The sequence below is a fragment of the Corylus avellana genome, chromosome 8, assembly GCF_965113065.1.
Source record: "Corylus avellana chromosome 8, dhCorAvel1.hap1.2, whole genome shotgun sequence".
Taxonomy (NCBI): domain Eukaryota; kingdom Viridiplantae; phylum Streptophyta; class Magnoliopsida; order Fagales; family Betulaceae; genus Corylus; species Corylus avellana.
The window spans coordinates 7217837-7231201 of NC_142497.1; the positions used below are offsets into that span (position 1 = coordinate 7217837).

General features: G+C 39.6%; 1 protein-coding gene across 1 annotated transcript; it reads left to right on the plus strand.

Moving 5' to 3' along the window:
* Positions 1–157: 157 nt before the first annotated feature.
* On the plus strand, positions 158–6563 carry LOC132164683 (pheophorbide a oxygenase, chloroplastic-like). Its single transcript, XM_088519302.1, has 7 exons — positions 158–724; positions 1110–1345; positions 1490–1616; positions 2724–2860; positions 4404–4563; positions 5624–5902; positions 6175–6563. The coding sequence occupies exons 1-7, from the start codon at positions 281–283 to the stop codon at positions 6427–6429; spliced, it is 1638 nt and encodes a 545-aa protein (XP_088375428.1). The 5' UTR covers positions 158–280; the 3' UTR covers positions 6430–6563.
* The last annotated feature ends 6802 nt before the right edge of the window (positions 6564–13365 follow it).

Sequence of the window (13365 nt, forward strand, 5' to 3'; positions counted from 1 at the left end):
ATTTGGCAGCCAAGCGTCAACATCTGACTTATTTCTCTCTTTTTTTTTTTTTTTTTTTTTTTTTTTTTTTAAATTGAAAAAAAAAAAAATTTAAATACGAGGGATTAACACTAAATTTAGAGCAATAAAATTCCTTCTAGGTGATATCATACTAAAAGACTAGGAGTGGTGATGGAGAGCTGCTCTGAAGCATTACTCCACTCTTAGCAGGAATCAACAGGAACAGGTTAGCAACCCTCTCTCCCTCTCTCTCTGTGTGATAAAATTTTGAAAGAATCCAATGGTAATGGCAGCGCTACCCTTGGCCTCTTTATCTGCTTCAATTGTTACATTGTCATCACCGAGCAATAAAGCTCTCAAGACCACCACCACCCTTCCCTTCATCTCCGCCATTACCCCAACCCTCTTTTCAAGAAAATCACCCAGTAGAAATCTTTTTCTTCCACGTGTAGCTGCTCCTCCAGCCACACCAACATCTTACGAGAATCAAAAAGAAGAAGAAGAAGAAGAAGATGTGGATGAGCACGGTGAGGAAAGTTCGTCAAGTTCCAAGTTCTCTTGGAGGGATCACTGGTACCCAGTTTCGTTGATTGAAGATTTGGACCCTAGCCTCCCAACCCCATTTCAGCTTCTGGGTCGAGATCTCGTGCTCTGGTTCGACAGGTCTGCCAGTGAATGGGTTGCTTTCGACGACAAATGCCCCCACCGCCTCGCCCCCTTATCTGTAACTATTTTTTTTCTGTCTTCCTTAATTTTTACGCTCCAATTGAAGTCGGGATCTCTTTGTTTGCTAAGAAAAGTGAGGAAAAGAAAATAGTTGAACCAGAAAAATGATGTTTTGAAGCTCACCCTTTATTCGGTTGTTGACAAAGGAATGAATAAAATAAATAAATAAATAATTAATTAGTTAGCTAAACAGGCGCCTAAGATATATTTATATTTTCAGTTGTTTTGGTTTCTAGAGGAAATCGTGCTTGATTGGGTTCCGAAGTAATATAATAAAGTTCACTGCAACAATTTCACGAATTCTTGTAAAATTTCCAGAACCGAGTGAGGAATTGGGTTCTTGGAGGGTTTTTATGATCCTAATGAGTTCATATGGTTCACAGGAAGGGCGGATTGATGAAGGCGGGAACTTGCAGTGTTCATACCATGGTTGGTCGTTTGATGGGCGCGGATCTTGTGTTAGGATCCCTCAGGCTTCACCTGAAGGTCCTGAAGCTCGTGCTCTTCAGTCTCCGAGAGCGTGCGCTACAAGGCTTCCTACGATGCAGTCTCAAGGCCTGCTCTTCGTTTGGCCTGATGAGAATGGCTTGGAAAGAGCTCGCGCTACCAAGCCTCCCAGGTCATTGATCTACAATTTCTTTATAATATTTTATGTTGATCTAATCATTCAAGTTGATGACAGGGGTTCATAATGATATCTTAGAAGTTGTTGGATATAATTCATTGCAATGAGTATTTTGATAAACTTATGTTGTTAATGTAGGCTGCCTGATGAATTTGATAAACCTGAGTTTTCATCGGTGACGATTCAGCGGGATCTGTTCTATGGCTATGATACCCTCATGGAGAATGTCTCTGATCCTTCCCACATTGATTTTGCTCATCACAAGGTATATACTTGAACAATTTTAACAATCAATTTTTAATTGAATAAAATATTGGTAGTTTGTTAAAAATATTAGTGGAAGATTTTATGTAGCTTGGGAAATGTTAAATTGAAATGTTGCACTTTGTAAGTGTTGTGTCCATTCCAATGCTTTGCCACTTTAAAAATCAAATATTAATGAAAAAAAGTATGATCAAATCTGACTCTCATCCTGGATATGTGCATTTAATGAACTGACAAGTTTCTTGTTCATGAAATAGCAACGATGAAACAAATGTAATAGCTTGGCTATATTTGGATGAGTGATCATGGTTTCGTTTCTCTTTCTCCTAATATTACTGCAGACAACAAGGGCTATCTAGATGGAACCTTTTTTGCTTCTAATTCTTTTTAAAGCTTGAACAGTAAGTCAACGCTGGTTCTGTAAGGGCAGATTTTTTTTTAATATTTTATTTAATTTTTTATGATAACCGGGTTATCCAGGGCTTCTCCCCGACTAGATCTCTAAAACACCGTGCAAAGCTCCCCTTCCACATGGGTCGGGTAAAGTTTGGGCTTTTGCTTGCGAGCATAACCCTAAGAAATTGTTTGCACTTAAAGAGGGTTGAACCTTAGATCTAATGCTTCATGAGGCACCAGAGGCAAGTGACTTACCACTCGAGCTAATTGCAGAAATCAATTGGTATATTGTTGTAAGTTGTATGTGCCTGTGGTAAATACTTCTTACGCTCAGTAGTCTGAGTTAAAGTTGACTTTGTATATATGTTGGATTGTTGCTTTTCTTACTTAATCACTTTGTGCTTTTCTTCTTGGTCATTGGTTCATGAGTTTTTAAAAATATAAGCACTTCTATGGTTGGCCATCTTCTTCGACAGGAATATTGTAGGGGAACTTGTTAGATAATGAATGGTGGTAAATGTTCTCTCTTGTTATGTTGGATAACTTCTTTTTTATTTTCTTGGTAGATTTATTCATACACCCAAGGGAACTTGGACCCTAGACATCATCCACCACTCCATTCTTATGGCAGGTGGAGGTGCCATTTGGCCTAAAGGCCATTGGCTTTAATGAAGGACTTTCCATGTTGCTTAAAGGATAAGTTACTCTACAGGTTACAGGAAGGAGAGATAGAGCCAAGCCTTTGCCTTTTAAGTTAGAGTCTAGTGGTCATTCGGGCTTTGCTGGAGCGAATGATGGGAACCCACGGATCACTGCTGAGTTTGTTGCACCTTGTTATTATATCAATAAGTAAGTTCATCAGTCTCACTTAAGCAGTCAAATCTGCATAGATCTTGGATGTGACTACATACTTCTCACACTAGATTGTGTTTGTTTGTGTGATACTAACAGAATCTCATGCACATCAATCTTGCATATCGTCGCTTAGGAATCTTGAGCAGCTTCTTGTTTCATTATAGAAGTTTTAAGCATCACTAACATGTATTTGGGAAAAGAAATATGTGAGCTGATCTAGTAAGCTTGGAGTTTCTGTTTTTCTCATAACCCCTTCAAAGTTCTATTAATTCTAAATTATTCTTCTATAAATTATAATTATACTCTAGGATTTATGTAATTGCAAAAGAGCACATTATTCTACCAGAAGCCTCTAAATAGACTCTTTTGTGAGTATCCATACATGGGATAAGGTACTTTAATTTACTGTCAACTTTATCCAATTATATCTTAATCCTTTAGTCCCAATTTAATAACATAATCATCATGAAATCTACTATAAAAAAAATGAATCTTTAAGAGTATTTACTTTTGTAAAAATTTGCTAAAATTAACAAGTTTGGACTTAAATGATCAATTCCATTAAATCACCTTAAGGAGATATCTGTCTCTTATCGAAACTATAGTCCATAATGAGTATAAGTATTCCAATGATTCTCAAAGTTATTCAATATACCGAGATATTAACTATGCAAGATTTCACTCGCCGGTAATTCAAAGCAATTGGAACTTAGTATTTGAGCTCATTATTTTCTTAAAATTGAGAGCCTTTGCTATTTAGTATATGTGAAAAATGTATTCAAGTGACAATAATTTACAGAATACATTCTAATTGTGGTTCAGTTCAATGCTTTCTAAATGCACTAACATACTACTAGAAGATTCCACATCAATGACCAAATAAGTCATTCTATCACATAATAGTTAATATATTATAGCCTCATCAGATAAAATGTCTAAATCTGTCTGAGTATGAGCTCAATTTTGAAAGTTATAAAGAATTTGTAATTTAGATCTTGTATGCATGAGTTACACTGAATACACCTAAACTACATACAATATAATTTGGGGACTTCAATTTATCTTACAAATTATAACTGTTCACCTAAAATATTATGATTATCTAAATAAAACAGTTTTTCTAAATAACATCAAGTTCAAGATTGGCTTGGGGCACTGGTTGTAACACCTATAGGCTACAAAACAAGAGATAGCCTGGGAGTCGATCCCAGGTCCTGGCGTCAAGGGCATAGAAGCTAAGCCAAGTGGAACCTTCTGTTTGAGATCAATATGAGTTGCACTTGAGGAATTTTTATACTCTGTTGTGTATCCCTCATTCGTTAACTCATGAAACGTCTATCTAGAGGACTAAGTTGCTCTGACACCTAGTCAAGTTATAATATAGTTTCTTGTCCTACTACATATCAAAAAAATAGTTTCTTGTCCTATTGAAATCAGTTTCCCGGGATGTCATTTTCCTGTCCTAGATTCTAGAGAATTGTTATTTTTATTTTACACATATCTGAATCCTAACCATCTTTGCATTGATTTCTTACAGAATAGAAATAGACACAAAGCTTCCTATAGTTGGTGATAAAAAATGGATAATATGGATTTGTTCCTTCAATGTGCCAATGGCACCTGGGAAGACCCGATCTATTGTTTGTAGTGCAAGAAACTTCTTCCAGTTCACGATGCCAGGGCCTGCCTGGTGGCAGGTAAGAACTCTTTGAGCAGTCTTCTTATGTAACTTATAATTTGACAGCAGTAAGATGTGTTTTTCTGATGATTTCACTCTTTTAGTTATGATCTAACTATAGCTATTTTCTCATCTAAATTATGATAATTGCTTTTTATACGTTTTGGCAAACTTGGCATGCTTCATCATGTCCTCTTCTAATACTTCGGCAGGTTCTTGTATTAGAGTTGTTTGTTATGGTATAGACACTGCCTTTCAATCAGATCAATTTTGAATGATAAGATATGGCTAACATTATCCGGGAAGTGACTCAAGAGCTCTGCTTCCATATTATGAGGTTTAAATTGATAAATTTGTCCTGTACTCCATCTAAAATGCTGACCAAGAATAATTTTCTTTATAAGATGAAGGGGTTGCTGATAGAATTTCCTTACTCTTGACAGATGAACTTCCTTACTTCTTTAGCTCTAGCTTTTTATAAGGATGTGCAAGCTTAGTTAACAAATAAATAATAATAATAATAATAATAATAATAATAATAAAATTAAAGGATGTGTAGGTGATGTATGGTATGGTTTGCTTGATATAGCTTCCTGATTGCCTCCCAATAGTTGAGATTAAAAGGTTGCAGTTGTTTGTTTGTTGCATGAAATCATTACTTAGTGAGGATCTTTTGGTGCTAACCATATGAGGTTTAGATCCACCATTATATTTCTAGAAGCCAAATATCCATGCACCCACATGCATCCACACCCACCCACACACGCACATGCCATTGTGTACGTAGAAGCGAATTTGTGTTGGGATGTGTAGTTCTTGAGATTTAGTAAGTTGTATACATCTGCATTAAAATTCAAAGCAGCTCATCTTACTTTTCTTTCATTCCCCATTTTTTGCTTATTTTTCATGTTCAAGTTATCCATGTTATTAACGAAAATCTCCATTTGTTTAATGACTGAATAATTGCTAAATCTTGCACTCAAAAGTGAGTTTGAAATCAATATCTGATTTTTCCGTTTCCTTTATGAATGATTTTATCCTTATATCTTGAGTTCCTCTCATGTATGTGGTGGTGTTAGGTGGTTCCTAGATGGCATGAACATTGGACTTCAAATAAGGTGTATGATGGCGACATGATTGTCCTTCAGGGTCAAGAGAAGGTCTTTCTTTCAAAGACAATGGAGGGTTCTTCTGATGTTAATAAGCAGTATACAAAAATCACATTTACACCTACCCAAGCAGATCGCCTTGTCTTGGCATTTCGAAATTGGCTGAGGCGACACGGCAACAACCAACCTGAGTGGTTTGGCTTAAACAACCAACAACCTGTGCCATCAATGGTTCTATCAAAACGTCAGGTGTGAAAAGCTTATTGGCACTGACCCTCTTGCATTTCGCCCTTTGCTTTTTTGAGATCCTAGGAAGAATAAAATAGACATTTTTCTGAAAATACATGAAATAGTTTCAAAACATACACACACCAATACATATATGCATTTGTATGTATTATATGTTTTATAATGTCCCCTTAATCTCACCAATAAAAAGAATATCGAAACATATGTCAGCACACATCCTACATTGATGTTATTACTGATTTGTTAGTTTCTGTTTTCATTGTGTTGCGTAGATGTTGGATAGATTCGAGCAGCACACTCTCAAGTGTTCGTCGTGTAGAAGAGCTTATACATCATTCCAGGCATTGCAAAAGTTTCTAATTGGTGCAACAGTACTTTTTTGTGCGTCGGCCGGGATTCCTTCCGATATGCAATTACGGATTTTCTTGGCTGGGCTTGCACTTCTTAGTGCTGGCTTGGCTTTTGCTTCACACGAGGTACAAAAGAACTTTGTGTTCGTTGATTATGTGCATGCTGAAATTGATTAGAAAGAAGACTTGATGTTTGGGCAGTGGTTGAAACTATAGGCATTAGAAACTACTTTTGAATCAATCTTTGTCCAAAAGTTGAGAATTTAAACAGAATATATGCCCAAAATTGTATAGAGATTGAACTTATACTATTGCACGTGCAAAAGCTGTTTATTGATATGTTTGAAGCATTAATAATGGTGTTACAACTTACAGAGTACTAGTTATCACTAGTTTGATTATATGATAGAGTAGTAGGAGGTTTGGGACATCTTGGTGGTCCAATTGGGTTGCAAGGGGCTCCGTTGTTAAAATTACAAATACATTGAGTGAAAGGAATTCCTCCACCAGCAGGGCGGCAGAATGCCATGATTATCTCGACACCCGGGTAACAAGGACGAAGTATCTCCATGCATGCATTCTTATTGGCACAACCACCACCAATCACCGCTAGTTCACAATTGGCTTTTGTCGTTGGAACCATAGTTTTCACTGCAAACTAATTAATACCAACAAAACAAATTACAAAAGAAAAAAAAAAAAAAAATGCATGCATGCACCCTCTCTCCCTCAGTCAAGCATACGTAAACGTCGTAAAGGGTTTGAGAGGAAGACCAACTATGGGTACTCTATCTGAGCATGGTCATAGTAGCATTTATCTGCTGGGAACCAATGACATGAGGGCCATAAACGGTAAAAAACCGTAGGCACTTTTCCAAGCTGAATCACTCTTACCAGGGCATCAGTGAGGCCCAAGATGACTAACATTGATCAGGCTTTTGTGGAGATTCTTATTGCGGGATTTGAATCGGCACACTAGTGCGTCGGGTTTTTTGAATATATATATACCTGAGATGAATAGGAGTAGAAGCAAGAAGAAAGAAGCACATAAATTGGGCATCTTTGCCCTTCACAAATCACAATTGCAAAAAGAGAGATTGATCGAATGGATATTGGCTTTACTGCATGCATGCGGTTGGGTATTTATAAGTAGTGAAGAGTCATGAATGCTTGATATTCAAATTCGTGGATTGTGTTTCCATAATGGGATTGCCCCTTTTATCTGTAAAATCTAAATTAAATGCAAGGAGGATTTTGAATTCTTGATACAACTTTAATTGCTGGTAGAATTCTTGTAACCTTAATCATCAATTCTTAATTAAATTATTCTATCATAAAGTTGTTCTAAAGAGTTAGGAGGGTCTTGCTAATAACTTAATATGGATATTAATACGTTGACTCATATATAATTTGAAAATGTCATACTTAATCCACCATAGTTTTTTATTTTTTTTATTTTTTTATTTTATTTTATTTTATTTTTAAGAAATGATTTGTATCAATAATTTGCCCGTATTTTTTTTTTTTTTTCATATTCTCATACAAATTCAATAGATCAACTATTATATTTGTGGGGTCTACCATTGACCTATGCGGGTCTATAAATCTAATGGTTGATTTGTAAGATAAAATAAAAAAGATATGGACAAAATATTGACCATAATCATTTCTTTATTATTATTATTATTATTATTATTATTATTATTTTGTTTACGATTGATCTAATGATGAATTGAGCATGGTCAACTGAAAATGATAAGAGAATGTTGAGAGAATGGCTAAATACCATATCTCTCATGGGATTGCCCTTGGAAATCTAGAATTTATTATGAATTAAAAAAGATTACAACCAAGAACTGAAGTGCTTTTAATTCTTGTATCTATTGCTTATGGTCTAACATACGTGCATTTGTCTCCAAAAGTGGGTTTTCCTTTCGGAGTTTCTTAATTGATGGTGATATTGTCAATGTTTTTTGATAAATGAAGACTTTATTGATGATCACTAATCAGGAATACAAACAAACTCCAACATAAAACAACTCTGCTTCATTCTAAACCACCCTCCTGTTCCCTGGAAATCAAATTTCTCCTTGAAGGAATACAGACCATGATGTGCGCCACCCGAAGGTTACCCAACACCATGACCCCCGTCAGGTTCTGCGAAATCTGAAAAGGAACTAGCTTGTCTAGCGTTTACCTCCGAGAAATCTTGAACAGCAATATTGGCTTGTTGAACCAATGCATTCGGATGACTAAACAGACCTTCGTGGACCAGCTCATTCCGCCTGTGCCACACTCTCCGGGCTATCCCTGCAAACAAGCATAAATCCCTTGGTTCGCAGCTCGTGAATAATTCCTCCATCACCCTTGCAAAAGTTGGACCACCTAGGGAGCTCTTTTGGAACTTCTTCAGGCTAGCACTCCAGACGTCCCTCGCCGATGGGCAATCCCACAAGATGTGGAAGTTGGTCTCATCTTCTCGCCCACACACTGGACACAGCGCATCTCCTACAATCTTCCTTCGGCATAGATTCACTTTGGTGGGCAGGATCTCGTGATAGGCACGCCAAAGAAAATTCTTCTCCACGTTGGGGATTTTTAGACCCCATAAGGTACCCCACAGCTTCTTACAAAATCCAGAATTGGAGCTACTCGCTTGCTTCTGAGTTTCCTTCCGCACGGCCACGTGATAGGCACTTTTAACGCTAAAGAGACCATTAGAAGTTTCCCTCCAGATGACAGTATCAATGCAGTATAACCTCACAGGAATGGACATAATGGCTTCCACATCTCCCGGGACAAAAACCCGCTCGAGCAACTTTTTATTCCACCCTTGAAGATCTCTATCAATGAGTTCCGCCACCTTTGCTTCCGGTTCAAGGATCCGAGGGGTCGATTGTATAGCGAAAGTTGTAGGACGGGGAACCCATTTATCGCCCCAGATCTTCGTATTTTCTCCATTGCCAATCCTCCAAAACAGGCCCTCTTGCAACAGTTCACACGCACCTACAATGCTCCTCCAGGCATAGGATGGTTTGTGCCCCACTTTTGCCTCAAGAATAGAACTGTGAGCATAATATTTCGCCGATAGGATGCGAGCGACTAGGCTGTCCAGCTCTCGCCATAACCTCCAACATTGTTTGGCAAGGAGGGCCTTATTAAAACATCTAAAATCCGGAAACCCCATCCCTCCTCTAGACTTTGGAAGGCCCATCTTGTGCCAACTCATCCAATGTACGCTTGAGGCGCCCCACCAAAACTGTTGCATGAGAGAGTTGAGTTGGGAACATAATGTATTAGGGAGCCTAAATACGCTCATACAGTAGGTTGGAATTGCTTGTACCACCGCCTTAAGTAAAATTTCCCGCGCCGCTTGGGATAAAAGTTTGAGTTTCCAGTCTTGCAATTTTTTCCACACCCTGTCAATAATTCCCTTGAATTCTTTAGTCCGGGACTTGCCCACCAAGGCTGGCAAGCCTAGATAGGTATCATATCTCTGGGAGCTTGGAATTCCAGCCACCCCAAGAATTTTCTGTCTCATATCACCAGGGGTATTGTGGCTGAAAAAAATGGTTGTCTTGGAATGATTCAGTTTTTGTCCCGAGGCTTGTTCATAGCTGTGGAGAAGGCTAGAGATACGATTCCAGTGACCCAAATCTGCTATACAAAAAAGTAAGCTGTCGTCAGCAAAAAATAAGTGATTTAGTCGAGGTCCCCGTTTAGAAGTAGGCACCCCTTCTAAGTCACCTTCTCTATCCGCCTTTAATAGTAAAGAGCTTAAGGCCTCAGCACAGATTAAAAATAAATAAGGAGACAGTGGGTCGCCTTGTCTGATTCCCTGGGTTGGCACAATCCTACCCGAAGGTACCCCATTAACCAAAGCTTCATAGTGTGCTGAAGAGACACACATCATGACCAGTTTTATTCACTGGGGTGTGAAACCCATTTTCCCCATAACCGCCTCCAAGAATCCCCATTTCACCCTGTCGTAAGCCTTACTCATATCTATTTTAACTGTACTCCTTCTTACCCCGCATTCAGGTTTGCATGGTATGGAGGGTTTCATACACAGCCAAAATATTGTCTGAGATCAGACGTCCAGGGATAAATGCACTTTGATACTGTGAGATAATGCTAGGTAAAATCTCTTTTAACCGATTGGCCAGAACCTTCGTCAAAATCTTGTATAGGACATTGCACAAGCTAATCGGTCTAAATTCCGAGACACATGAGGGATTTAATGTCTTAGGAATAAGAGCTATATACGTAGCATTTATCGAACTATCCAAAACAGCATTATTGAGAGAGAAAAGTATAGATTTGCAAACCTCAGGGCCCACAATGTCCCAATTTTTCTGGTAAAAGCCCACATTGAAACTGTCTAGACCTGGAGCTTTTAAAGGGGCCATTTGGAAGAGGGCCTCCTTAATTTCATCCTCCCCAAAAGGTTTCATGATCGACTCGTTCATAGAAGCCGTCACCTTCTCCTCTACCGCCTCCAAACATTCGTCAAAAATTGTAGAACCCCCCGTGGTAAATAAGGTTGCAAAATAGTTTTCAAAAGCTTGTGTAATTTCCCCCTGAGTCTTCCATAAATCTCCTCTTTCGTCCCGAATTTGATATATTTTATTTACCTTTCGTCGGTGGTTCACACATGCATGGAAAAATTTGGAGTTGCGATCCCCAAATTTGAGCCAATCCATTTTTGCGCGCTGTTTCCACTTCAAATTTTCTTGCTCCAACTGGATTTTCAACTCCTTTTGGATTGCAATTGTAAGCCCACCATCCGGATCATTTTCTCCACCTTGAAGGTCCGCCAGTTCTCGGCATTGCTCCCCATATATTCTGTTTGGTTTTTTGACTTCTTCCCACTGCCACTTCAACAAGGACCGTTGACAATCTGCCATCTTTCTCTTCAAATTAAGCCACGGGTTTGTGTGGTAAGTGTCTCCCTGCCACGAATTTTCTATAATCTCACGACACCGGCCATTTAATTCCCATCCTGCCTCGAATTTGAAGTTCCTGGCTCCCCTCTGAATGGCTGGCTGTTCATTTAATCGAACAGATAATGGGGAGTGATCCGACCATATTGAAACCCCAGCCACCACTTCCACTTCTTGAAATAATTCACACCAACCACGGTTTGCAACTGCTCTATCAAGTCTTTCCTTGGTGTAGTCAGTCCCTTCCCGACCATTATTCCAAGTGAACCTAGGCCCCTTAAAACCCAAATCCGACAATCCACACACTTCTAGAGTGTGTTGAAAATTTTCCATTAGCCCCCTTCTTCGTCCGTTTCCACCAAATTTTTCCTCTAAACAAATTATCTCATTAAAATCCCCAAAACACAACAACGGTGAAGGATCCATCGTAGCTATGTATTGAAGTAAGGTCCATGCCTCGGGTCTTTTGCTAGGATCGGGATGTCCATAGAAGCCCGTAAGCTTCCACGGAGTAACCCCCGGAGAGCCTAGAACTTTGGCATTAATGTGTCGACTCCTGTAATTCATAATTTCTACCCCTGATTCAACCATCCACAACAAAGCCAATCCACCGCTTCGGCCAATTGGACTCTCACCCGTTCCATTTTATTTGCCCTTAGCTTTGTCTCCATTAAAAAGACTATTTTGGGTTTCTTTTCCTTTACCATCCGGCAAAGTTTCCAAACTGTCCGAAGGTTCCCAAGCCCTCGGTAGTTCCAACTGAGGAGATTCATTGCGGTCGGCGGGGCTGAGAGCTAGCCACCACCATTCCCGATCCGTTTTTTCCATTGTTAACATTCCCTCCAATTGGTTTTACAAGACGTCCTTCTTTCAGTCGCCCCTTTTTTGCCCCGTCCTCCACTCCACAATTGGAATCCCGCACCTTTTGTTTACCCAAATTTTCCCCACTGGTGGCTCCATGAGGTTTTAACCGTCCTTTGTTTTGCCAAGTATCATCACTTGCACACCGCGTAATGTGACACTCGTCAAAATTGGCCGTTTTCATTTTTTCCTCCACATCGGCCATGGTAAAAAAATTATTCCCCGAAAGAGACCTGATTTCTTTACCTCCAGTTCCCCTCCATCCAGCTGAATTACCGTTTGGCCCCTCTTTTGCGTTTAGGTGCTTCTCTTTTTGTGCCAGTTCAGCCATAAATTCTGATAAATGGTGCGGATCCTGGCCATAAGTGTGTCCGCGATCCCTTCCTTTCTTATCCACCCTTGTCTCCTCTGCTGGCAGATTTCCATTTTTTTCTCCCGAAAATTTTTCACCTTTGTTCCCTATGTTTGCGCCGTCTTGCATGTTATCACCTCCCTGATTCCCTCCCAGATTTCCGGGTCCACGCTGTACTCCAGCTGTCCGCATCGTTGCACCTTTGGAAGGAAAGTTGGGCTTCGGGCTGCCCTCCTGGGTTGTTTGCTGCCCCCTCTTTGCCGTATCTGACCTCTCGGCGCCCCCCTCCTCCATGTTAGAAGGCTGCGTCGTAATTAGCTTTAACCCAATTCATAGGAGGCTTCATCCAAGATGTGGGGCTTGCCATCCCACTTTCCGAAGGGTGCGGTAGATCCTGACATTGGACCCTGTCCAATTCTTCAATGGCTAACATCGCTTCCCATACCACTTCATTCGGGTGAGAGAAATTCCCTTCATGAACCAGACTATTCCGGCGGAACCATAACTTACATGAGATTGCAACAAAAATCCGAAAATCCTCCTTCTCACATCTCAAAAAGAAATCCTCCGCCAAATTAAAGAAATCAGTTCCCCTACACCGAGCCTTCTGAAAAATTATCTTACTTGCCCCCCAAACATCACCAGCAGAAAGGCACTCCCAAAGGATATGGAAAGGGTTCTTAGGCACCTGATTACAGATTGGGCACTCAAGCTCCATGATAACCTTTTTCTTGATCAAATTCTCTTTTGTAGGGAGTAAGTTATGACAACACCTCCACATAAAATTTTTCCACGTGTTTGGAACATTCAAAGCCCAAATACCAGCCCATAATTTACTCACACCTCTGCGAGTTGAGCATTCTGCCTTGTCATAATCTTCAAGCTCTTTTGCTATATGGTAAGCACTACTCACAGAAAACTCTCCCTTGGCGGTCCCTCTCCAAATTTTAACATTTG

Coding starts and splice junctions, on each gene's coding strand:
- LOC132164683 (XM_088519302.1), top strand. CDS start 281: ATGGTAATGGCAGCGCTACCCTTGGCCTCTTTATCTGCTTCAATTGTT. Junction 725..1,109: donor ACCGCCTCGCCCCCTTATCT/GTAACTATTTTT, acceptor TATGGTTCACAG/GAAGGGCGGATTGATGAAGG. Junction 1,346..1,489: donor CGCGCTACCAAGCCTCCCAG/GTCATTGATCTA, acceptor TTGTTAATGTAG/GCTGCCTGATGAATTTGATA.